The sequence below is a fragment of the Rhinatrema bivittatum genome, chromosome 12, assembly GCF_901001135.1.
Source record: "Rhinatrema bivittatum chromosome 12, aRhiBiv1.1, whole genome shotgun sequence".
Taxonomy (NCBI): Eukaryota; Metazoa; Chordata; class Amphibia; order Gymnophiona; family Rhinatrematidae; genus Rhinatrema; species Rhinatrema bivittatum.
In genome coordinates this window covers 62,639,457-62,666,145 of record NC_042626.1, presented here as the reverse complement: position 1 = coordinate 62,666,145, position 26,689 = coordinate 62,639,457, and the positions used below count along the sequence as shown (strand labels likewise).

General features: G+C 41.1%; 1 protein-coding gene across 1 annotated transcript in view; it reads right to left on the bottom strand.

The window, feature by feature from the left end:
• Positions 1-26,689, bottom strand: part of PDE9A (phosphodiesterase 9A) — a 128,029-nt gene that overhangs the window by 80,275 nt on the left and 21,065 nt on the right. Inside the window, exons 5-7 of the mRNA XM_029572245.1 lie at positions 26,390-26,467; positions 2,252-2,322; positions 9-93 (exon numbers count right to left, since the gene is read on the bottom strand). Of these exons, the coding sequence (XP_029428105.1) occupies positions 9-93; positions 2,252-2,322; positions 26,390-26,467 (234 nt within the window). The remainder of the gene's footprint in view (positions 1-8; positions 94-2,251; positions 2,323-26,389; positions 26,468-26,689) is intronic.

The window sequence follows — 26,689 nt, the reverse complement described above, 5'->3', positions numbered from 1 at the left end:
GAGCCTACCGGAAGGATTTCAGCTCCATGTCGTCTCGTAATTTCCTCAGGTCCTTTTTGCACTTTTCCACCTCAATGGCTTTCAGGCTTTCCACTACAAAGAGGGAATAAACCATCAGTCAAGGTGCACAAATTCATGAAGGCCATAGAACATGGCCTCCTTTTCCCATGTCTAGCCTACCTGAATACATGAATGAAAGAATGCACAGACGTTTCATAAGATCTCCACATATATTTCCATTCCTCCAACCTAACTTTGCCCCTTTTTTCATGAATCTAAAAGTATGAATGTTGTGAAATATTGCACATACTTTTACCCACATATGGAAAGGGAGGGAAATAATTAAAGCCATGTTTTTAATGCAAGACAACACATTTACCTGTATAAATTCTTTTGATAATTTCCCCCATAGTTTTGTACATTGGTTCTAAAAATCAAGCTGCTAGCTCCTTGTCCCTCTCTCCTATAGGGAATGATTCAATTGTTCCTTTTAAATGCTCCTCCAAAATGCCTCAGTGTATTGTGGGAATGCTGATTGTGCAGGAAGATCCTACCTCTCTGAACAAAGAAATGGGCAAAAGGTTTCATTCCAAAAGTAAAAAAGTACAAAACCTGGAATTTCCATCCATTACAGTTTAGAAAAGTATGCCTGCTTCACCCCAAATTCAAAGAGACATTAATTAAAAACTAATTTTGCATCGCTTTTCATTAGAATTTCTCATAGTTCTCATTTTCCAGCTCTTCATACATATTATTGTCATTGCCGCAGTGGCCGATTTGAAGATACCCCCTAGGCAAGGGTGGTCAGGGGTCAGGAGCAGGGAGGTCAGACATGAGGTTTTCTGCCAGGTTCAGGAGCAGGCAGAATATGCCTGACATGCCATATTCCCTTCAGATTGGGCCCTCTAGTGCTGATGGCTGGCAGGTATTATGAAGAGCAGTGTGTAGGGTCAGGGACAGGGGACCCACTGGAACTGGCAAGCAGCAAGAAGCAAGGGAAGGTGCCCTGGCTACACTGAACATAAACAGGCACAACAAGGCAGGGACAGACAAGTAAGCACAAACCAGAGTAGGCCCAGAGACGAAACAAAAAAACCAGACAATGCAGAGAAAAACAATAGATAGCAAAAGGGAACCACATGGAAATGGAGCCACTGGAAGGCCTATCACATGACAGGAGCAACACTAGGAACACACAGAAAAGAAACATCCCTGGGAGGCCTATCAAATGACAGGAGCAAAGCTAGAACATACAGATGAGAAAGACCACTGGGAGGCCTATCACATGACAGGAGCAAAGAACCAGACAAAGCGTACAAGAACAAAGAGTCCCAGAGCAGGGAGGCCAGTCAAAGAATACATGGACAAGGAGCCACAAGCAGAGATGAGATTCCACGCTGAGGGAGGGTTTTATAGGGCTCGCCTTGCTGCATCATGCAGCCTTCAAGGTGCAGGTAAGAGTGGGTCCGAGCATAGCCTAATGAAGACCCCTGCTGACAGGGGAGCCACCTATTAGCCAGTATCATTACATTTAGTGAGTTTTTGCCTTTTCATGAATACTTACCAGATTGTGAGTGTTTGCACAAAAGACTTAATACTGAAGCTCCCAAAAAGGCAAACAATAATAATCATCACAAATGTGCTCATGAAATAAGATAAATTCCTTCTGCACACCCTTTCTTAAGCCCTGCAGGCACCCTTGAGAATGTTGCTTTTCTCTGAATAATGCCCATCTATGCTTGCTTCCAGTGTTATGACAGTACTTTGATGCAGCATTTCCTGTAGAGGCCCAGAAAAATAGCTTCAGTAATCCCTAAGGACTAAAATCTTGTCCGTGAGTACAGAAATAGCTAGTAAAGGATTATAACTATGTGGACTTATTCTCACTATGGAGTGCATAATCAACTAGTTTGATTATCATCCCATATTCAATGCCATTTCTAAGTCCACAATGTGCTTTGTGCCTTGTTGTGCCTTGTTGTGCCATAATCAGGTCCAGGTGAACCTTCAGTGTGTGTCACAGTCCGATTCCAGCCCCTTACCAGAGCACCAAGAGTGACTCCCCACTCCTTTGTCGTTTTAAAGGTCAGAGCTGACAGGAGGTCTCACTGGAGGAGGTATGTCCAGCTCTTATAATGTATGGCATAGTTACTCATCACAGTCATTCTAATGGGAGCCTGGGGAAGTTTATATTAGCTGGGGAGACCTTGCCTTGAGAGAATTTGCCATAGAAGGCAAATATGGTTCTTACTTTCAACTTTCCTTTCCAGTATTGCCAGTCGTTCATTCATGTCTCTCTTTAGCTCGCTTATCCGGAAGGCTCTGCAGAGAAAGCACAAACAGAGCATCCATGCATGGAGAGGTCCGATTATATGAAAGCTGCAAACCGGGCACATAAGCCAATATCAATATCATCCTAACAGAAAGTAGCAGTGAAGAGTGGAATCTAAACCTCATTGGGCCATTCTAGATCAGGGTTAACATTTAACAGTAGCACCAGAGAGAGGAAGCACTGTGACCAAAACCAAAGAGCCACAACTGTCATGTCAACTATTATTTATGGAGGATATGTTACATTACAGCTTATGCGATGGTCATCTAGCAGAAAAAATGAATAGTGAGAGCTTCTCAGATGACATCGGGATGACATTTGACCTGGATAGCTGCATGCAAAGGTGACCTTCCCTAGAGAAAGTTAAGCAAAACTGAAAACATCTGTGACTGAAGACTGTAATAGAAAGGAACTTGAAAAGGAAGGTATAAATATCTAGCAGTACAGGAAGATGTAACAATAGCCACACAAAACTCTGGACATTTAATGAATTAATTTGTACTCTAAACAGGTGGCAAATTTTCAAAGGAGTTATGCATGGAAATGTAACACTATCATAGCAATTTTCAAAAGCATTTACCTGCATTAAGTGCTTTTACCCTATCTACCATTTAGTGCCATATGTTGTAGCAATTTCCAAAAGCCCATTGACACAGGTAAAGTGCATTTACACATGTAAATCCCAGTTTTAAGCATGAAAGCTTTTGAAAATCATGCTCTTTGTGATTAGGATTCTTAACAATAAATATTTAGGTGTTCCACATAGGCAAATTAGTATAATGATTCTTATTCAATGCAGTAATGTTGATTTCTACTCCAAAGGCAGACCATCTGGAAACAGGGCCGCATTTTGGCATGGGCGAGCTGGGCAGTGGCCTGGGGTGCCATAAGTTAGGGGCACCCCAGACCACTGGCCCAGCTCGCCCACGGCAGCATGACCGCAGTAGATCCCGTCCCGCTGTGGTCAAAGAGGCCCAGTGGTTGCAGCGGATCTCCTCACCATAGCCGAAGAGAGGCCCAGAGGGGGCACCATCAAGTGGCAGGGGGACACTTTTCCAATTGCCCAAAATCTGGCCCTGACTGGAAACTTAGAGCTTGTACCACCTGCCTGCAGTTCTCTACACTAAAAATGGAGTTAACTGAGCTTACAGAGGAATTGGCTAAAATTAAGGAAACCTCCCCTAAACACAACATCCAAATATTCTTCTACTATTAAAGCCAAAAAAAACCCCAGAAATAGATGACAGTACGTTCTTGAAGGCTAAGACCCATAACACACAGACATCCTTCTCAAATCATACCCACACAAATTGCTTTTGCAGCATTAGGCATAAATAGTACTCTACAAAGTCCATCTCTAATGGTAGATGAGTTGGAAAAAAAAAAGCCATACCCATTGTTCACAGAAACCCAAAAGTACTGCTAAAAGATCCCAAAATAGAAAAATCCTTCTCTTGGGGGACTCCATTATTAAAGGCATTAACTTTGGGACAAACTTGGAAGGTAACAGAAATGTCAAATGCTTATCATCAGGATTCTCAGCTAGCAGACAAACAAACCAAATACTTTGCTCTGTCTCAGAAGAATGGATTTCTGACTCTAATCTTATAATCCATTTGGGTATCAATGACCTGACAATAAATGAAGTCAATAAATTACAATGGTATAGTAGATGAAAAGCTTGGTCATATTATTAACTTTAACAGTTGCAGTCCATGGCAGCAGTGCTTCCTGGAAGGCATGGGGGTAACATGTTCAGAGCAAAAGTTGCAATCCTAAAGGGGACACAACAGGATTGGAGATGGGTTCCAAGCACCAAGATAGTCAATCAGTAGACAATGGCTAAGTTTCTAGAGGCTGGTACTTGCTTAAAATTTAATGTTAAGTTTTTCTTTCCTTGATATTCTACCTGTTTCTTGTTTTTAATTAATAATTAATAAGTTTTTAGAAGTATCTTAATTGCATAGTTGACATTAGAATTTTTATTTATTATGAATTATTGTATTTTTCTCCAACTGCATTTTTATTTTATTTTTATTTATTCTACTTTAATTATTTCTAAACACAAGGATTATGAAACAGTGGTTTTATTTTAATAATAATTTTTATTTTATTTTTTATCATTATTGTAAACCATTTTGGTCAAATTGCTTTGTTAAAACTGTATATAAAATACTTTAAATAAATAAATAAATACATACATACTTTGGGAAGATACACATAAAATCACTGCTGAACAGATTGGATGGGCATTGTAAGTCTTTACTAACCATTATCTACTATGTAACTGAGAGGAAACATCAAGGCAGATTACTACAGGAGACAAATATTGAAAAAGTGCTTTAAAAGGACAGAATAAGATACAAGCCATCAATCATCATGTAACCACTATACTCTCATATGGCTTTGGAATCATAAAATGGCCTCAATTATCTTGAAAAATTGAATGGAACAAAATTAAAACTCCTCCATGCCCATCAGGTAAACTATAAGAACCAGGCTATAATCTATTCATTAAGAAATCTGTACACCTGACTATAATCTATTCAGGAAGAATAGGGTAGGAAGAAAGGGTGAAAAGATGTTGCTATATATAAAAAATATTAAAGCAACAGAACTTCAGGATTTATGAGGTAAGGAGATGGCAATGTGGATTAAACTGGAAAGAGGGAATGAAATATCCATTTATACCAGTGTGCTATATAGACCATCTTTTCAGGCAGAAGAGATAAAATTGATAAAAGGTAGGTACTATTGCTAAATGATTTCAATCTGCTGGATGTTGAATGGGACGTCCCAGCTACAGTGTCATCTAGAAGCAGGGAGATCCAGGATTGTCTGCAGGAAGAACTATTCCAGCAACTGGTAATGGAAATGATATGCAAGAGAGTAATAATGGACCTGGTGCTTACAAATGGAAAGAGTGTTTTTAATGTCATAGTGGGGGATCACCTAGGATCCAGTTATTACAGGACAGTTTGGTTCAGTACAGCCAGTGGTGATTCATTCAAAGGTGAGGGTTATGGGTTTCAGAAAAACTAACTTTGTTAAGATGGGGGAGTACCTCAAAGAGGCATAAACTGGATGGGATAAGCTAGGCGAAGTAATGAAGAGGCATGGATAAAGTAAAAGATGATATTGTAAGGGCAACAAACCTTTTTGTTAAAAGCATAAATAAAAGGTAAGAGGAAAAAGAAGCTGTTATGAATTTCTAAAGCAGCAGCTGAAAAGGCAAGAGAAAAAAAAATTGTGCTTGCTGTAAACGATGTGCTCTGTAAACAGCAGGATGAATTAGCCAGAATATGTGGGTGATGTCAACCAATGGCATCAAACTGACATCTCTCTCTCTAATCTACTAGAGCTTTTGCTGTACTGAGCATGAGCAGGAATTTCCATGCTGGCATTGCCTCGTGAGATCCTTCAATTGATAATAGAGCTAAATCTAGGTAAGTAGTCAACTCTCCAGGGAGGCAGGTGAGTATTTAGCATGGCTAAGTCATCCTTTTGACTATGGAGAACACAGTTTATCTGTAAGCAAACTTGCTTTCTCCATCAACAAGCAGGGTTGAATTAGCTATGACACATGGGAAGTCCCAATCTGAGAGTTCCAGAGGAGCGTTTAATGAATAAGCAATCAAGGCTACACCGAGGAGAGTGGACTAGTAGGTAAGCAGGTTACACAAAATTGCTTTTTCAAATTTACTGTCACTTTTTGATAAATTGTCCAAATGGTAATGGGATATGAAGATATGTACTGACATTTAAATTGCAGCTTTGGGAAACGCCCACAAGATGGCCGACTGAAAGGACATGCCGACAAGAGCTCCTGAATTTTTCCTTTGTTAATCAATACCTGATGCCGCACACCAAGCGGAAAGCGAGGGTTCGAGGAGGGGAAACCTCCTCTACCCCGCTAGAAGCTATACAGCCGTGTATAGGCAGCTTCTTTTCGGCTATCCCACCACTCACGCCGAGCGGGCTGGCCCTTGAAGGAGCGGAACAGGAGCACGAACCGTCCCTTCGGGCCGATGAAACTTCTTTAAGCCCCGGCTCGCTTATCAGACCGGCACCACCAGGCCCAGATTCGGATCGAGGAAGGATGGCAACCACCGACCCCATGGGAAGATTCCAGCAAGGAGCCGAAGTGGTCAGGCAAGGACTACCAACTGAAGGACTTTCTACCATGGAGATTGCGACCAAGGTACAGCCCCCTCGGGGTAATGGAGGAGAGGGACTGAGAAATGTCGCTATACTTGGTGTTTCTGGCCTGGGTAATGGTGCCGGGATAGCTATGGGAGGAGAAGAAGATAGTCGGGAAACCCTGAGGTTGGATTCACTTTTGCAGCCTACATCTGAAGTGACTTTATCGGCAGTTTGGACTGCACTCCAATTGATTGAAAAGTTAATACTAGCCCTTACTAAAGATGTCTCTGATATTAAGAATCAGACTCTTTCAAACGTGATTCAAATCACTGAACAAAAACAAAAGAATGAAGTTCTGGAAGGTCGTTTGGAAAAATTGGAAAAAGTACAAGAAACATTGATTAAGAAAGATACAGAGGTAGACAGGAGATTAGAGAAAATTGAAAATAATCTAAGATCTCACAATCTTAGATTTATAAATTTCCCTGTCTTAAAGAACGTTTCTCTGATTGATATCTTTAGACTCTATGTTACTCAGGTTTTAAAAGTTCCGGAAGAGATAAAACCTGTAATAACTAAGGCATATTACCTTCCTTTCAAAGAAACGGCTTTAGGTAATCTGGAAAACCAATCGTTGCCGGATCTAACTACTCTGTTAGAATCGTCCCAGGAACTGACTGTCTCAAGGAGGAGACCACTATTGGTTACCTTCGCTTTTCTAATGGACAAGAATAATATATTTAAATATTTCTTCAGAAACAGACAAGCTACTTTTTTTGGATTTAAGATATGGTGTTTTCCTGATTTAGTTAAAACTACTCAAGAAAGACGCAAGTCTTTTTTGAATAAGAGAGCTGAAATGGTACAATTAGGAGCACGGTTCAAATTGCAATTTCCTTATAAATGTCTTATTTTCCTACAGGACCAGAATTACGTTTTCTTTGATCCTTCCCAACTCAGATCTTTCATAGACTCTCGTTCTCAAGTTCCATAATAGATAACAACTGTTAATGATAGGCATTAATAATGTAAGTGTGGATTCCTCTCATTCAGGCATGTTTGCCATATAAAACTAAATGTAAATTTCCATTAATAAGTGCTCCTTATTGAGGGCTCCCCCCCCTATTTCTTTTATTTTTATTATAAAGTGCAGGGACAATGTTAGAAGTTCTTTCTTTTTATTCTTTTCCTTTTATATGATGCTGTTTATTCTGTACTTTAAAATATTGCCTATCAAGTGAAATACTTGTTAATGTATATTAAAAAATCGCATAAATAAAAAATTAAAAAAAAAAAATTGCAGCTTTGTGGATATCTTCAATAGGTAAAGCTTTCAGATGAGTCATTGATGTCACCATAGCTCATACTTGAGCCTTGACAGAGTCTGTAATCTGGATGCCTGCTAGGGTTAACAATGCACAATGCAGTCTGCCAACTAATTGGATAATGTTTGTTTGCTACTGCTATGCAAAGTTGGTTAGGATCATACAACACAAATCGCTGTTGAGGCCTGACGATGCAGCTGAACTCTTTTCCTGTAGAAAGCCAAGGCTTTTTTACAGTCTAAGGAATGATGAGCTTTTTCAGTTTCATGTGCATATGGTCTCAGAAAGAAAGTAGTTAAGATGATAACTAGATTAATATGAAAAGTCAATACCACCTTTTGGTAAAATCTATGGATGTGTGCAAAGCACCACTCTATTGTGCAATAATTGCACATTAGGAGAGTAGTGAACTGGACTACACTTACTCTTCTGGTTGACTTGATTGCGACTAGGAATAATCTATTTATTTATTTATTTATTTAAAGGCTGATTGCAGGGTGATAGGATGAAAATGATGAAATCCAGATGCGTGTTGAGGCTGGATGAGATCGGGAAGAGTGCTGGATGAGAAAAGGATGAGTGCTGGATGAGAACAGGTTGAGTGCTGGAGGAGAACAGGTTGAGTGCTGGATGACGTTAGGATGAGTGCTTGATGAAGTCAGGGAGTGTTGGAATAGCTGAGGATGTGTGCTGGATGAAGTCAGGATGAGTGCTTGAAGAGCCCTGGATGGGTGCAGGATGCCGTCTGGATGAGTGTTGGATGAAGTCAGGATGTGCGCTGTCCAGTGTCTCACAAAGGGGCGCACTATTTGTGAAAAGCCGGCAGGGTTGGGGTGGGTGTGGTTAGACTCACCATCTGGGTCCTGCGTTTTCTGGCATCGAATCACAATATACTTCTTTATCCCCGATCTGGTTCCTTGCTGGCACACTGCTTGGGCTGGTGAGCGAGATGAGGGTGTTCTTCTGTTGAGTGAGGAGGATGAGTGGTGAGGGAGTGTCCGTCTCCTAGAGAGTGAGTGCCCGTCTGCTGAGTGAGGAAGGTGGGTGATGGGTGGGTTTCCGTCTGTTGAAGAGGGAAGAGTGTCCGTATGTTGAGAGAGGATGATGATTGATTAGAGAGCGTCCGTCTGTTTGTGCCTTGGGAGTGGCAGTATAGTAGTAGATATCCCATGACTAGGATGGATGGATAGGGTGGTATGAGGTGTGGGAATCCGTCTGTTGCGTGTCCGTCCACTGAGTATCTGTCTGTTGAGAGAATCTGGTGAGTGAAGAGTCCACTGAATGTCCGTCCGCTGAGTGAGTCCGCAGAGTAAGTAGGATGAATGTTGGATGATTTTTTGTTTGATGAAGAGATATGGAGTGGCTGGGTTGGAGCGTGCTGGAATGAGCTGACGGTTTTGTAAGGAAGGGTGCTATGCTATGTGTTGATCCGGTGTGCGTCACGCTCCTTAGGCATGCGACGCCTAGGGCTGTCGAGCCCTTTAAAGGGCTCGGGGGCGCCTAGCTGACGACAGCTCTGGGTGCCTAGCTGACGTCGGGTTGGGTGGGCGGTCTTACCGCGCTGATTTTTCTTTTTTTTTTTCCATTTGGGTCAGATCCGGTGTGGCCAGGCTGGGCTGCGCGTTCAGGCGCGGGATGGCCGGCTTCCCTGCCTCAGGTCCTTCCACGTGAAAAAATTGGGAGAAGCCAACTTCAAAAAGTTCAAACGGAGGCTTCATTAGCTGTGCCACAACCACATTCTGGTTCCATGGAACAGCTTTGACAACTGCAGGTTTAATATGCCATAAGCCTTTCATGAACTTGGATACCAATGGATAAGTTGAACTTGGTCTACCCTTGATTTAGAAGTGGTAGGCTGCTATAGCACAGAGATGAACTTTCACTGATGAGGTACAGAGGCCTAAGGAAGACAGAGTAAGTACTTACATCTTTTGGTATGCATGTAAATGGGTCAAAGGAATAACTGGGCAGCCCAGACACCCATGGTTCTATCCTGCCCCTACCCAGCCTAGCTGAACTCCACCAATACAAACAATGAAAACATGACACAATTTGGATGAAATGGCTGCAAGCCGTTTACTAGAGTTCCTAACAGGGGAGTCTAATTCAGGCACTGAGTCTGGTCAATAATGTTTACAAATCACCACTGGGCAGGTGCTGATACCTCTTATTTCTGCCACAAATGGAACAGTGGAGTCTCGCTCTCTGTGAGCCCCTGGACTGGTGTCGTTACTGCAAACCACCGGATGGGATCTCGGCCCATGCCCCACCAGAGCCCATCCGCCATAGGGGATCTCGGCCAGGCCACTACAGAGTAAGCCCTGCCAGTGCCCCTCCCCATGGCAAACAAGTGATGGCCCTTAAGGCTTTTCTCGCACATACAGGCACCTCCCAGCTTCCTTCTATAGCCTCAGTATTTACAAATGCTTTCCTGGACTCGGTCGCAGCCGCCTTGACAAAATAACAGGTAGAGTTAATTGTTAGATATTTATTTATTTAAAACTTTTCTATACCATCGTTCAGTAGATTATCGTCACAATGGTTTACATAGAGGCACATATGGTAAATTGTACATGTATCTGTTCTTATTATTGGTAAATGGAGGTGCCTAATAAGCTCAGTAACATAGTTTCTTAATAATGGCTAAATGTTCAATGTTGTCTAATCTGACCTTTGACTACAATAAAACTGTTAGATTATACATTCAAGTTAAGAGGTGCGATAAACAAACCATGCCATACATACATATAAAGTGCTTAGTGCTGTATAAAGATTTTGTATGTACAGCTTTCAGCGTTTCTCTCTTTCTCGCTCTCTTTGTGAAAATGCTTCTCGAAAGAGCCATGTCTTTAAACTCTTTTTGAAAGTCTTGAAATCTCTCTGTAGTCTTACCTCTATGGGCATGGTGTTCCATAGTATCGGTCCGGCCAATGATAGTGCTCTTTCTCTGACTTGTGTTAGTTTTGCAGTTTTGACTGAGGGGATGGTTAGAAGGGCTTTATTGGCAGATCTCAAGTTTCTGTGTGGAACATGGACGCGGAGTGCTGTGTTTAGCCATTCGGCTTTTTCATCATGGATTAGTTTATGTATTGTACAAAGGGTTTTATATTTTACCCTGTATTCAATTGGTAGCCAGTGTAGGTCAGCTAGCATTTCAGTGATATGATCTCTTTTTCTTTTGCCAGTCAGAATTCTTGCGGCTGAGTTTTGGAGTGGTCTTATTGTCGTGTATGGTAATCCTAATAGCAGGGCATTACAGTAGTCAGTGTTGGCAAATATTAAAGCTTGTAGGACAGTTTGGAAGTTTGTTTGATTTAGTAACGGTTTAAGTTTCCTGAGGACCATTAGTTTGGCATATCCTTCTTTGACTTTTAATGATATATGTTGTTTGAGGCAAGGTTTGAAGACACCGCTAAGCAGAAACGGCGGCAAGGTTTGAAAATTCAACCAGCAGTCAAATGAGTGGATATGATGAATACTTTCTTTCAGTCAAAAACTTATACTTGTTTCAGTCCCTGAAGCAGCAATAGCGAAACGTGCGTCGGACTGGACAGGACTCAAGGACCAGCAGTGATCCGAGTGCAAGGAGCGTAGCAGCGCCCTTGAAATGAAACCTCTGAACAACGCATAAGGAAGGTATCAGTCCACCTGACTTTTTATTAAAAAGAAATAGAAAAGAAAAGAAAAAATAATATATACTTAGTAATAAAGGACTGGGACCTATGATTAAATATGATCTGGAGTGGCAATACATAAAGCAAAAATTGCTCGTATGCCCACGGTTGTTATGATGGTCCATATTATAAACAAAAAAACATAAAAAATCATATATATGAAATAGTGCACATTGAAAGAAAAATTGGGATTGCATAACGTCTTTAACGTGAGGTAATTGAAATCTCCCATTATTATTGCACTGCCAAATTGGTTTGCTTCCCTGATTTCTCTTAGCATTTCATCATCTGTCTGACTATTTTGTCCAGGTGGACAGTAGTATACTCCTATCACTATACTCTTACCCAACACACATGGGATTTCTACCCATATAGATTCTACTGAGCACCAATCCTAAAACTCATTGCATTGGCTCCCCATTGAACAGAGGGTACAATTTAAGATATTTAGCTTAATATAATGGACTATAAAAAAGATTAACTTTTCATTTGTAATATGTATTCTGCTATACCTTAATTCACAATTGTTAAGAAAATACCTTTTTGAATCTTGTAAACCGTTGTGATGGCTTCACCGAATGACGGTATATAAAACTCAAATAAATAAATACAGAGAGCATTAAGAGACAATGCTCCAGATTGCATGAGTATTTTATTAAAAATGTACCAGCCCTCAAGAAGTTTGCAATTAGAGGGTCAGCTGCTATGGATGTTCCTAATCATAAAATCATCAGATTTACAGATATAAGAAAGAGGCTTTTTTTCAGTATCAAACTCAAAAATCTGGAACCAGTTTCCCACTGTTTTGAGGAAAGAAGGATGCTTAAAAAAAATACAGAAAACAACTAGAAGCCCTTCTATTGAGACAGGCATAGTATAACATCTGATAACAGAAACACTCATATTGCTATACAAATGACTACTTTTATTTTTTTATTGTACTTTATTGTATTTTAATGTTATGTCTGTTTTTATTATAAATGTTGACTCTGAGTTGCATTAGACTTTGGATATCACGGCATTTAGATATTTTAAATAAATAAATAAAGCTGTTCTAAAAAAAAAAAAAAATAGAGATAAAAAATCAGATAAAAAAAAAATATGCAAAACTGAACTAAAGCAAACCTACCTTGAAAATTGCTCTGTTACTTGCATGAAAATGTTCTGAAACAAGTCATCTTCATCTGCAAAATGATAAAAATGAATCCTGTGTAGTATGGTGTGTTTTATTGACAGCTTTAAATCACACAGTAGACATTTCTATAACATGAAGTCCATAATTTATAACTCTATCTTATACAATCTACCAAAAAGTATATCCTCCACCTCTGTGTTCTGTTTTTTCCTCCCTGCCCCCCAATCTCATTTAAAATTCTCAGTCTTCTTGCTGGTTCAGACATGGTATAAAGAATATCATAGATCACAGAACAATTTCCACAAGGATTATTCCCACCAGTGGAAGTGAAGAAAAAGTCGAGGTACTCACCAGATATTTGTGCTCTTCAATTCCATTCTCTTTGCATATCTCCCCCCATCTCCATCTTTCATACTCTTGTCTCATACTCCTGATATAGCTTTACCTCTTCTTTCACCCTTTCAATTATACCCCTACTCTCTTCATTCCTCTCTGGTCCCTATATCTTTATTTTTTACTCACCTACCATTCCATTTCTTATTTATTTTCCCAGGGTGGAGTTAGTATAATTAGGTTGATGGGGATATGCTCTTCTGCTGTATTGTTCTGCCTCTCATGCGGGACTTTGTCAAATGCCTTCTGAAAATCCAAATTTACCGCATCTACCAGTTCACCTTTGTCCACATGTTTATTCACCCCTTCAGAAAAATGTAGGAGATTTGTGAGACAAGACTTGGGTAAATCCATGTTGGCTGTGTCACATCAAACCATATTGTTATACTTGAACTTGGTTTGTGGGCCCTTGGTCCATGGAGAGAGCTGACTCCACCCACAGGGAGGAGCCCTGTGGGAACTCTCCACAACAGGCGGGGTCTCAGCAGTGATGGACACAGGAGCCAGAGATATATTTATTATACAGAAAGAGAAACCCGAGGACTGGGTTTGTAAACTCAGTCCTTGAGTAGGAAGACCTGAGATGGATTCTCTGTTAATGGGCGAGTGGTGTTACCCGGGAAATACTTCCCTCTTGGTAGTTCTTGTGCGTAATGGTCCGATAGTGGGCTAGAGGTAGATGGCAACAGGCACAAGACAGCGTGGATCTGGTAGTGGTCCGCAGAGCGGGGTAACCCGAGGATCCTCACAGCAAGAGAGAAGCAGAGTAGAAGATCGGGTCTAGTACTCACTCAGAGTTGCAGTTGAGGTATCGTTGTAGCAGCAGCAGAGTCCTGGAGCAGGAACATGGAAGGGTCATCCGTAGAAGAAGGCTCTCCGAGAAGTGGATAGCCCTGAGTGCAGCAAGGCCACAGAGGAGTGGGTACCTGAGTCACTCAGTCTGGAACATAGGAACAGCGAGGCGAAGCGTCTCTGAGAAAGGAATTGAGCAAGATGGAATCCTTGCTAACTCATTGGTAACTCATTGGTAGGAAGGTCCGGTAGGCTTAAGTAAACGTAGGCAGTGACGTCATGCGGAGGGGACGTCCCCGAGGTTCCCGCCATGACATGGATAACACGGAGGCAGGCATGCGCGCACATGCCCTAAGTTATACCAGATTCAAGATGGCAACTGGGATCACCCACGCTGTCCCGGGGATGCCAGGGAGGTTGGCAAGCAGAGGCAATGGTGGCCATCTTAGCCAGAATCGGAGCTACAGGGCAAAATGAGGTGAGCAGCAAAGGTTGCAGCCGTCTGCGACCGACGGGTGCAACACATACCTATCTAAATGTTTTGTGATTTTATTCTTTATAACAGTTTCCTCAATTTTTCCCAGCACTGAAGTCAGGATCACCAGTCTATAGTTTCCCGGATCACCCCTGGATCCCTTTTTAAATGCAGGGGTTACATTGGCCATGGTATGCAAATGTATCTCTTGCATATTCATTGTGGATATCCTGAAAACCCAACTGACTGTGGGGTCCCCATGACAGGTTTGGGAAGCCCTGCTATAGACCAATCACTATTCAGATTTATCTGTGGCAAAAGTAGTTGAGATAAGAAGTAGGGTTAGGTCGGGGGATGCAACATCACACACAATTTTGCATTTTCAAAAACGTGCATTGTTTTTCAGAGAAAACAAAGCAGGTGCAAACCTCTGCAGGTATTTTTCTCCATGAGAATTTTCAAAGGGAAAGTATATGCATACTTTCTCTTAGAGAACTGGTACAAAATCACCTGTAGATTTTGCAGCAATCCACATAGTTTTGATATTTGCCCAATGTACAAAATAATTCTGGAAAAAATGGAACAACAATAGCTCAATGAAAAAGAAAATGGATGTTCTGGTTTTTGGGAAGTCTGGTAAATGGCCAAATGAGTTAAGCAGCTAATTAAGATATGTAGTCACTATCTTAGGAAACCAAGCAAGATGAAGAAACCCTACAAGATGGAGACATAAAAAGAAAGGAAGAGAGGGGAAAAAAGGACTTCTCCATTTAAAACTTGGTAGAAAAAAATACCATTGATTAATGACCTACTAGAAGATTCACAGCCCACTATATTTTGCATTTCTGAAAGCTGGCTGACTGGCAAAGAAAACGTAATCCTAAACCAAATTTTCCACCCTAACTATGAAGTATTTCACTTACCTAGACCTAACGGGATTTTTATGCGGAAAAAATCCATAAATACCAATTTAACCCTAGGGTTCTCTTTACCTATGTATCTGAGCTGGTCAATGTGAAAGGAAACTCCTCAGTTGGGTCTAATAACCTTCAGGAGAAAAGTAATGAGTTTGCGCTTTTTTTTAAAGAAAAAATTTTAGCTGTTCAAAAAAACCTTACCATTCAGACCCCACAAAAGATCATTTTACCTACCAATCCCTCAGTCCATTGGGCTTCATTTGATTTAGTTTCTTCCTTAGAAATCGTTAATTTAATCAGAAAGATGAAACCAGCCAAACACTCGTTAGACAAGATGCCCATTAACTACCTTAAGATGGTTCAAGACATTATTGCCAAACCATTGGCTGATATTGTTAATCTGTCTTTAGAAGAAGGTAGATTCCCCGATGATTTAAAATGTGCCACAGTTAAACCTATTTTGAAAAAAGCCCATTTAGACCCGGAAACTTTAGCTAACTATAGACCAATTTCAATTCTTCCGTTTTTGGCCAAATTAATCGAAAAAGTGGTAAATCGTCAGCTTATGGACCATCTAGAAGATCATCACCTTCTTTTTCCTTCTCAATACGGTTTTAGGAAGGCTCATAATACAGAGACTCTTTTACTGTCTTTGTGTGATACTATTCAAAAAGGTTTTGACCAAAATACTTCCTACTTGCTAATCCTTTTAGATATAACAGCAGCATTCGACACTGTTAGTCATGAAGCTCTAATTTTAAGATTGCAGGAAGTTGGGCTCTCAGACAAAACATTGAGCTGGTTTGAATCTTTTTTTTCCAATAGATCCTATTTAGTAAAATTGGGTACAGCTCAATCAGAGAAGGTGGAACTCCATGCGGGAGTCCCACAGGGGTCCTCCCTTTCTCCAACCCTGTTTAATATTTACATGGCACCACTTTGTAGATTCTTGGCAGGGCTAGGATTAGTACACTATCTGTTTGCCGATGATATTCAGATCTTGTTACCCATTAAAGATTCTCTATCCGATACATTGAAATTATGGGACATGTACTTTACGTCTATAAAACAACTTCTTATGCACATGTCACTTTCACTAAATGATGCAAAAACGGAAATTCTATTCATCAGTAACAAGATCACTGAGAAAATAGAGACTGATCTACTAGCCCATACCCAGTCTCATAAGATTGTAAGAGAAGTAAGAGATTTGGGTTTGATCCTCGACTCCGAGTTAACCATGAAGCCATCAATTAAGTCTATTATAAAAGATGGCTTCTATAAGTTGAGAGTCTTAAGAAAATTGAAGCCCCTATTGCATCTAAGCGATTTTCGAATTGTTTTGCAGGCTCTGATTTTACCAAAATTAGATTATTGCAACGCGCTCCTGTTAGGAGTATCCTTGTCATCTATTCGTCCTCTGCAACTTCTCCAGAATGCGGCTGCTCGTTTGCTATCCAACATAAAGAAATATGATCATATTTCTCCAGTGTTGATGAAGCTGCATTGGCTGCCGGTTCAGTCTCGCATTCACTTTAAGTGCCTTACCTTAATTCACAAAGCTATATATGGAAACAATTCTGAATGGCTTAATGCATCCCTGCGTATTCACGTCCCAGTACGAAATTTGAGATCACTTGGGCAAGCTCTACTTTCAATCCCGTCACCCAAACTAGCCCACTTAGGCTCTGTTAGAGAAAGAGCATTGTCCCTGGCTGGTCCTGGGTTGTGGAACTCCCTTCCGGTTGATATTCGATTGGAGGAGAATATCAATAGCTTTAAAAAGCAGATTAAGACCTGGCTTTTTCAACGAGCTTTTAATGAGGTCAATTGATTCCTTCTTTCTCTTACTTTGCTAATGGATGACAATAGGAGATAAGGGTTCTCTGGGATAATAAGCCATAAAATAGGACAAGAACTGCCATGGTTTAGGACTGGTTAATGATAGAGGGGCAGTTAGAAGGGCTTAAATGGGAAAATGTAGGTTTTAAGACTTTTATTTTGTTTCTATGTTTCAAGTTTTTAATCTAATGGATTTTATTTATTTTTAGCTTATTACTATATTGGAATCAACTATGTTATTTTTAGTGAGTTTTTAGTAAGTTACCTGTTTTACGAGTTCTTGGTTTTTATGAATTTTGCTACTGCAAGTTCTAATCATTGTTAACCGCCTTGATATTATTTTGAAAGTCGGTATATAAAGTTAAATAAATAAATAAATAAATAAATAAATAAATAAATTAAAGGTGGGGGTCTATTAGTTTGTAAAAATGAACTCAAACTAGTACCTTGCAAAGTAGAGATTAACCCACCATATGAAGTGGTAATTCTAAAATCTAATCAGCTAAACATAGGACTGGTCTACTGTCCTCCAGGTTTAGTACAAAAAGATTGCTCACCTATTCATTAAGGTGTTTCTTTCACCAGACTCTGCAATTGTAGGAGACTTCAACAGCCAGGTAGAGAAACACCAAGAACCTTAGAGGTAGATTTTAAAAACATACGTGCACGTGTACTTTTGTTCGCACACCAGGCGCAAACAAAAGTACGCTGGATTTTATAAGATACGTGCAAGGGGGTGCACATTTGTGCAACTTGTGCGCGCCGAGCCCTGCGCGCTCTGCCCGTTCCCTCTGAGGCCGCTCCGAAATCGGAGCGGCCTTGAGGGAACTTTCTTTCTACCCCCCCGCACCTTCCCTTCCCTTTCCCTACCTAACCCACCCCCCCCCCCCGGCCCTATCTAGACCCCCCTACCTTTATCGGAGAAGTTACTACTGCCTCCGGGCAGTAGTAACTTACTTGCGCCAGAGCAGCAGGCCCCGACACAGGCCACTGTGTCGGGGCACTCGGCCATGCCCCTGGACCGCCCACACGCCCCGGATATGCCCCCGATTCCTAACCTCACCCCCTGGTCATGCCCCCAACTGCCCCTTTTTGCAAGCCCCGGGACTTACGCGCGTCCCGGGGCTTGTGTGCGCCGCCGAGCCTATGCAAAATAGGCTCGGCGCATGCAGGGGGGGTTTGGGGTAGGTTTTCGGGGGGTATGCGCATATCTTACACTCATACCCCTTTGAAAATCTACCCCTTAGCCTGTGAAATATTTTTAGAAGCAATGGAAGCCCTGGAATGGTCTCAATTCATCTCAAAATCCACTTATAAAGTGGGACAAACTCTAGACCTAAAATTTGCTAATGCAAGTAATTGCCTAATCAATACCTCTCACACAATATTGCCCTGGTCTGATCACCAATTAATAAAAGCAGAAATAGCCTTAACCAACCAAATCCATAATAGTACAGATAATAAACTTATATTTATCTTCAGGAAAAAGATAGAGATGTAAATACTTGCAGAAGCAATAGAAACTAAGATCCATGAACTAAATCTAAACAATTCCACAATGACATTTGAAATCTGGGATAAAATAATCAATGACATAGCTGAAAACCTTAGCCTTGTTCAAACAAAAACTATCAACAAAGAAAGGAACACCACCAAACACAAGAAGCCATAGTACAATGATGAATTAAGAACTAAACAGAATCTTAGAAAATTAAAGAAACAATGGCAGAAATACCCATCTGCTGAATCCCTAGGAAAATATAAATCTTTCCTTACAAAATACCATACACTAACCAATAAAAAAAAAAAAAAAAAAAAAGATTACTATGCGAAACATTCACAAGGTTATATTTAACTCTAAACTGCTCTTTGAGACTGTAAAAAATGTAATTAAAGACTCGACAGCTTCCATCTCGAGAAACTACAACTTCACAAAGACTTCGTCCAATGAATATGCAAACACACTCAAAGACAAAATAAAAAAGTTGAAAAAAACAATTCACTATCAGTTCCCCAACCAAAACACCTGAAGATTCAAATGACATAGTTAAGTGGTCCACATTCGACAGAGTATCGAAATTGGAAATCTGTCAAATCATTGCTAAAATTTATCTGGCTACCCACCTACATGACCCAATACCAGCCAGTTCCCTGAAGCAAATACCCCATGTTATAACTCTGACAATCACAACCTTAATCAATCATTCACTTTCAGAAGGAACTATACCCCATTGCTTAAAACAAGTGGTAATAAAACCGATACTAAAAAATAAGTGGTAGAACTGATGATTGGGACAACTATCGTTCAATATCCAACCTGCCGTTTCTAGAAAAAGTCCTTGAGAAAGCAGTGTTATCACAAATTGTAAATCACCTGGAAGATCAAAACACTCTCTACCCATATCAAGTTGGATTTAGGAAACAGCAACTCAACTAAGACATTACTACTCTCATTAACAGACTCGGTTTTACAAGGGTTTGAAGCAGATGAATCTTACTGCCTTGTGCTAATTGACTTAACAGCCACCTTTGACACTGTGGACCATAAACAATTATGCCATCAGATGAGAAACACAGGGATTGACGGCATGGTTCTCAGATGGTTCACTTCATTAGACTAAGGAAACATATTTCCTGCATATTCTGTTTTAATGTAAACCGGTATGATTTGTATTTTGATACAAGAATGTCGGTATATAAAAGTTAAAAATAAATAAATAAATACATTCCCATCTAACAGAACATTCCAAGTCAAACTGGGCAACCACACTCTGACACCTTCCTATGTGATACAGGTGTCCCTGAAGGCTCAGCCCTCTCAGCATCACTATTCAATATATACATGCTCCCACTGTGTAAATTACTGACGAATCTAGGAATAACCTACTTATTTGCTGATGACTTATTTTTATTTATTTATTTAACAGCTTTTCTATACCGACATTAAAATACACATCATATCGGTTTACATTGTAACAAAAAGGTAGAAAATACATTAAACGGACGGGGGAGGGGGGGATAAAACAATAGAAAGACTGCTCTAATGGGGAGCTTGAGAGAGAGAGGAACTACACACAGTGCGGGCAACTAAGGTTAGAGGGAAAGAACTATTTACAATGGTATGGAACTGCGCGAAAAGGCACGGAAGGGGGGGGGGGAGGGAGGGGGAGAGGTATAATTGCTCTAGGGGAACCTTTTGAAAACACAGTTTCAATACTATCTATATATATGAAAACTATACAATAAGAACTATCACAACTCAAACTGACATTAAACCCTAAAAAGATTGAAATCATCTGGCTGAGAAGAAACTCATCGACAGTTAAACCACCTGCCCTAGATCTGGTAATTTTCAAATTAATCCCTCAAATCAAGTACAGAATTTAGGGGTACAGCTAGATGAGAATCTCACAATGAAAATGCACATCAGTAAATTCATTAAGATAGGTTACATCTTAAATCAATGAACACCATTAACTATTGCAGACTTCCGTACTGTACTGCAAACGCTAGTCTTCCCAAACCTTGACTACTGCAACTTCCTACTTCTTAGGCCTTTCAGCAAGTCAATTAAAACCACTACAGCTATTGCACAATGCTGCAGCATGACTATTACTAGGATCTAGGAAATATGATCATATTACACCACCGCTGATATCCCTGTATTGGTTACCAGTACAAGCCAGAATCTACTAGAAAGTATTAATGTCAATATTCAACATTCATTCAAATAACACTGGTTTGTTAGGAGTGACACCAACCTTACAATACTCAACGAATATTAAGATCTCAAAATAAAGGTCTACTGACTATTCCTACAATAAGGAGCATACATCTGATGCAAATAAGAGATTGAGTGTTTTCCTTAGCAGTTCCAAAGCTCTGGAATTCTATGCCTGAGAATTTATGTATTTTGCCAGATAGAAAGAGATTGAAACATGAATGGAAAACATGGCTATTCAAAAACACATACAATTTAGCTTAAAAACATCAGAATATACAAAACCACAAAACAATATTATTTATTTACTTATTTATTTGTTTTTATATACCAACATTCAACATATGTCATCACATCGGTTTACATATAACGAGTTGATAAAGAAAAAAAAGAAGAAAGTTACATTGCAATAGAAAGTGGTAAATGAGAAAGTAAAAGAAGAGGAGGGAGATTTAATTAATAGATAAGGAAAAGAAAGAAAATTAGAAGAAGCAAATAAATTAGGTAACGAAAAGATTTGGCTTACATCAATGTTAATACGGACTAGAAATTTGGACTTGATAGATACATACCTGCCTTTCCATACCACCTCTGTAACCAATCCCTCATGTCTATTCATTAGTTACAATTATGAATGTCACTTTGTAAACCGTTGTAATTTCTAAATGGAACGACGGTATATAAAATGTCTAAATAAATAAAGACACACGTTACATGAAGCTACTGTAACTAATTAGGTAGTAGATGATCTGTCTGTACTTGTACCTTATCTACCACATTTGTACTGGTTTCCATCTGATCAGTATACTTTGAAGCAAAGGTCGCTATATTGTGAACAAGGCAAAGAACCAGAGGGGTAGATTTTAAAAAATAGCGCGATCGCGTACTCTTGTTGGCACACCAGGCGCAAAGAAAAGTACGCTGGATTTTATAAGATACACGCGTAGCCGCGCGTATCTTATAAAATCCAGGATCGGCGCGCACAAGGCTGCCGATTTTGGGCAGCCTGTGCGCGCCGAGCCACGCAGCCTGCCTCCGTTCCCTCCGAGGCCGCTCCGATTTCGGAGCGGCCTCGGAGGGAACTTTCTTTCGCCCTTCCCTCACCTTCCCCTCCCTAACCCACCCCCCCCCGGCCCTATCTAAACCCCCCCTACCTTTATCCATGGATTTACGCCTCCCAGAGGCAGATGTAAATCCGCGCACGCCAGTGGGCTGCTGGTGCGCCAAGACCCGACCCGGGGGCTGTTCCGGAGGGCGCGGCCACGCCCCCAGGCCGAAAGCACGCCCCCGGGCCCGCCCCCAAATGCCTAGTCACGCCCCCGAAACGCCGCGTCATTTGGCGACACCTCCGACACACCCCCTTAAAAAAGCCCCGGGACTTACGCGCGTCCCGGAGCTCTGTGCACGCCGGCCGGATTTACGCGAGCAGGGCATTTAAAATCCGCCCGAGAGAGTATTTCTTTATATGCCAGGCATGAGCCAGGGCAGGATTCTGGCTACAAGGAGAGCTGCTGTCACAATGCAAAGAACAGCTCCATAGCCTTCAATGGCTGTTCCTGAAATTTTGAATGAATCTGAGAAGCTACAGAGAGCCCAGTGAGCAGAGCTGATCAGTGTGGCCTGGAAACGACCTCTCCGGAGGTTACAGCCTTCATGCACAGTTATAGAGATCTGCAGAGGGCTGATTTCCAGCCAGCTCTCGATGTCCTAGGATAGGCTCATTTTTAGACACAAAGTGGCCACCTAGATTTAGGCATCCCTTTTATACCTTTGAATATAGATTGCTAAAACCTTCCCTGATCCAGGGAACAACTCTTGGACTGCCCACTTTTTGAGCAGCTAAATTTAGCTGCCTGGTGACACTAAGTGGCTAGAGTTTGTGGTCTATGGGGTGACATTCTCATCCCATGAGATGTAGCTGGCTAGCCAAGGAGAATATTGGCCCCTAGATGCTTGACTTTAAGCCCAAGAAGCCAAACTAGGGAAATGTAAAAGAGGTTACCTGAGATCCGGGCAGCAGGCAGAGCGATGATCCTGTAAGGACAGCTGAAAAGAGGGAAATATTTAAATATTTTCCTATACTGTCTAAATGCAGAAGTTAAACATTGTTGATACATTCTCACAATATAACAACTTGTGCAGAAAAGAGATTATAGTGCGCGCGTGCACAGGGCGGTGACCACGGTGCGTGACTTTTTCCATGGCACCAGATAGCACTGCGTGACTTTAGCCTGAGAGAGGGAGGGATGAGCAGAGGAGGAAGAGACAAGTGGGAATGTGGAGGAATAGAGTGGTCCCAGGCATGGAGGGAGTTTGGGGAGATAGGCCTAGAGAAAAGGGGCCAGTGACAGAGGACGTGTAATGGGAAGTCAGCTTTTGTAGGGACATTCGAGTCATCAGTCCTCCAGGATTGCTCTGGACTCTCCAGGAACTGCAGCAGTCCCCTGGAGTTTCACCTGTAAACAACCCTGGGGAAAATGAAAATGAACAACAAACCAGATCTTGTTCTCAGCTCCAAATATTCCTGGAGATGATGGTCCAGCCATGGTTTTCAACAAGGCAATTTAGTTGAAGGTAACTCGTCTAAAGATAGTCAACTATAGGAAACTCAGTTCAGTAAAACTATATTGAATTTCTTTTTGGTCTAATTAATACATTTTGAATGTATCTGTTTCACGTTATCATACTATTTTAATTTATTTTTCTGCAGTCCTCTTACGTAACCTGACCTATTTGTGCTGAGTTTTTTGTGTTTGCATGACACGCCAGGAGGTGGCTGCCTGCAGATAGGAACGAAGCTCAGTTCAGGAGTCCTGGAAGGGTGGGGGGTGGGTGGGACAGGGATAATCTAAAAGCTGAAGGCATTTTGGGTATTTGGGTACTTAATGTATCTGCATAAATTAGTTAGAAAAAATGGCTGTTCACAGGGAGGATAATTTTCAGTGTCATTTTCTGTGGATACAACACTGCTTTACCTAAGGAAATGGCTTTTACAAATTGCCCACCTAATATTTGGATTAAAGTTCATACTTGTACGTGCGTATTTTTACTCCACACTTTGAAGAGGCGTTCTTGTGGGCAGGGTCTGGAATTAGGAGCACACTTTTTGTACTTTCAAAAGTTATGTGCATAATCTTCCCTGAAAAAGCTATGCACACCTATTAGCAGGTGTAAATGTGAGGGGAACGTTTGGTGGGATAATTTTCCCAAGTGAAGTATGCATATTCTTTCCCTTTGAAAAATAGTATAAAGCCTTGAAAAATGGGTAGAAAGCACCTGCAGATTTTACACTAATGCATGTCCAAGATTAAGGAATTTCTGTGATAACTTTAGGATTTGAGAAGTCCTACAGTTTGCTTTGTCTACAAAACTCAGCTGTTTTATTTATTTGATTTATATTCTACTTTTTCAGACACTTCAAAATGGATTACATTCAGTTATTCTAGATATTTCTCTATCCCCAGAGGGTTTACCATCGAAAGCCTAGAGTTACTAAGCCACTATAAGGCTATAATGCGTGATAAATCTTGCTCCCCAAAACATTAGCTAGGCCAGCTAGGCTGGCAAGGCCATCACTCAAATCAGAGATGACTAACTGCTCCTCACTCTGCAAAATCCAAACCAAAATGACCACAGTGCATGCTGATCACCCCCCCCCCCCCTCCCTTTCTAGGCAGGGATACAACCATCTCAGACATCCTCTGGAGGAGGTGCTTATGGAATGCCTTCTCCCTCACTGCAGTCTATCTAAGGGCAGGGATGAAAGGCCACCTAGTGGACACCAGGGGTCTCTACATTACACATAAAGGGGTAGATTTTTTAAAAATACACACACGCATTGTAGTGCTTTCCCCTGTGTTGAAGGTCTGGCTGTGTTGCTTGCACGTGCAGCCTGATATCAGCATCTATATGTGCGTGCTACCCAGCATGCACACATGAATGAGCGATTTTAACACATGCGCACATGTTATAAAATTTAAAGCAAATTTAAGAAAGTTCTTTTTCAGTCAATGTGCAATTAAGGTGGGTAATTTGTTGGAGGATGTGGTCAAGGCCAATAGCAAAGCTGGGTTAAAAAAAAAAAAAAGGCTTGGACAAGGTAGAACAGGTCCATAAATGACAATTAGTCAGGAGGGCTTGAGGAATGTCATCTCTTGCTGCTGGGAGTGAACAGACTGCAATGGATCTTGCCAAAAAAGAAATATCTTGGGTACTTCCTTCAAGAAACTTGGACTGGCCAGTGTCAGAGACATAAAGCTCTGCTCTCTGAAGCATTGATCTGAAGCAGTACGGCATTTCCTATATTATATCTTCCACTGGCATGGTTATTGGCAATTAGATGTTGACACTGCGTTTGGATCTGTTACTTATTGAGCTTATTCTATTATTCAGTATAACAGGATGTCCAGTTCTGCTCCTTAAAAAATATGGTAGCAGTGGACACAGCATGTCAGGGGTCTCAAGCAGACCTTGCCCCTAATGTGATTTCCATGAATAGCGTCAAGGTTTAGGAAGGTATATCACTCCCCAAAGGGACAGGATGTGAGTCTGAATAAAAGGGCTGCAGATCCATGTGATGCAGTCAGAGGGGAGGCGCCCACCTGAGAACAGGGCTGAACTAGGAGGTCTCTTTCCTTGTGGAGGATCTTGAGTGGGCTTCTCCTTCCACGGGGATAGGACCAGGAGCAGGGAGTGATGTAAGGAACCTGAGGACTTGAAATCTGAAAGAGGTAGCCATTTCTTGACAAACTGGTCCCATTGGGCCCGAGTCCCTCTGCAAAGAAGGCCAGGAAAAGAAGATTCTGCCAAAAGAAGATTTCTGAAAAAGAGTAACAGTCTGGAACCAGGGAAGGTGCTGGGGCCAAAGAGAGAGTTGCTTAGATCTTACTCAGAGGTTAAGAAGAAAACCTCATTTGTCCCAGAAGAGATGTGAGAAAATTGTTACCTGAGAAGTGTGGTTTGCAATGAGGGAGTTCTTGAAGGGAAAGAAACTCCCCTTCTGGACAGAGAAGAAACCTGGGAGAGTTCTATACATGGAGGAGTGGGGGTTTTTTTCTTTTACTAGAAGCTCATCTAAGAGATGAGAGTTGAGTGAAGAGAGAAAGTATCTGCTTTCATAACAGGTACTGGAGGGTTCCCACGAAAGAAGGGGTCACTACCCCTGTGATCTGACTGTTTGGGAAACTGAGTTTAATTTTTTGAGAGCTAGTTTTCTGAATTTGTGTTTACCTGCTCCTCCTCATCATCATCAGTAGAGACTATTTTTTTGGAACATCAAGCTGAACGCTAGTGTGGTGACTCAAGGAGACTGGATTGTAACAGCAGAAGAGTCCAAGTGTCGAGTAAAACTTTACGATAGTTGAAAAGCAAGTGTTTCCCCACCCCAGGTGGTCATGGGGGCCTTGTGTGATAGAAGCTGCCACGGGGGCACACAGCCATATTTGGTAAACATTGCTATAAAAAACTGATTGGAAATATAACACCAAATCCTGCAGTAGGCATATACATGGATCAGAGACATTGTAGCATCCAAATCTACAATTAATGCTTTTTGAGAAGGGGATGGTGGATGAAAATAGCTTGTCTGGCTACATTGACAGAATTTGACATTTGGTATCCTACAGTAAACCATAACTCTACCTGCATAGGTTTGTTGGCATTCTAGCATCTATGGAGATGATGGCTCCATCCTGGTCCAGCAGCATTATTGATGTGTACCTGTCAACAAGAAGCAGATGTAAATAAGATATTGGGACATTCAGCTAACGAGACTGTTAGAAGACCTTATTATGGCAAATAGAATGTTATCTTTCAGTTAGAATAACCCCTGTTTTATTGTAACTTTTTCTTCTATGCACTTGTTATACTTTTGTAATGTATACTCTTACGTTTTAGCTATGTACGTTATAATGTATTGCTCACCCCTTGTTTTATGTAAAC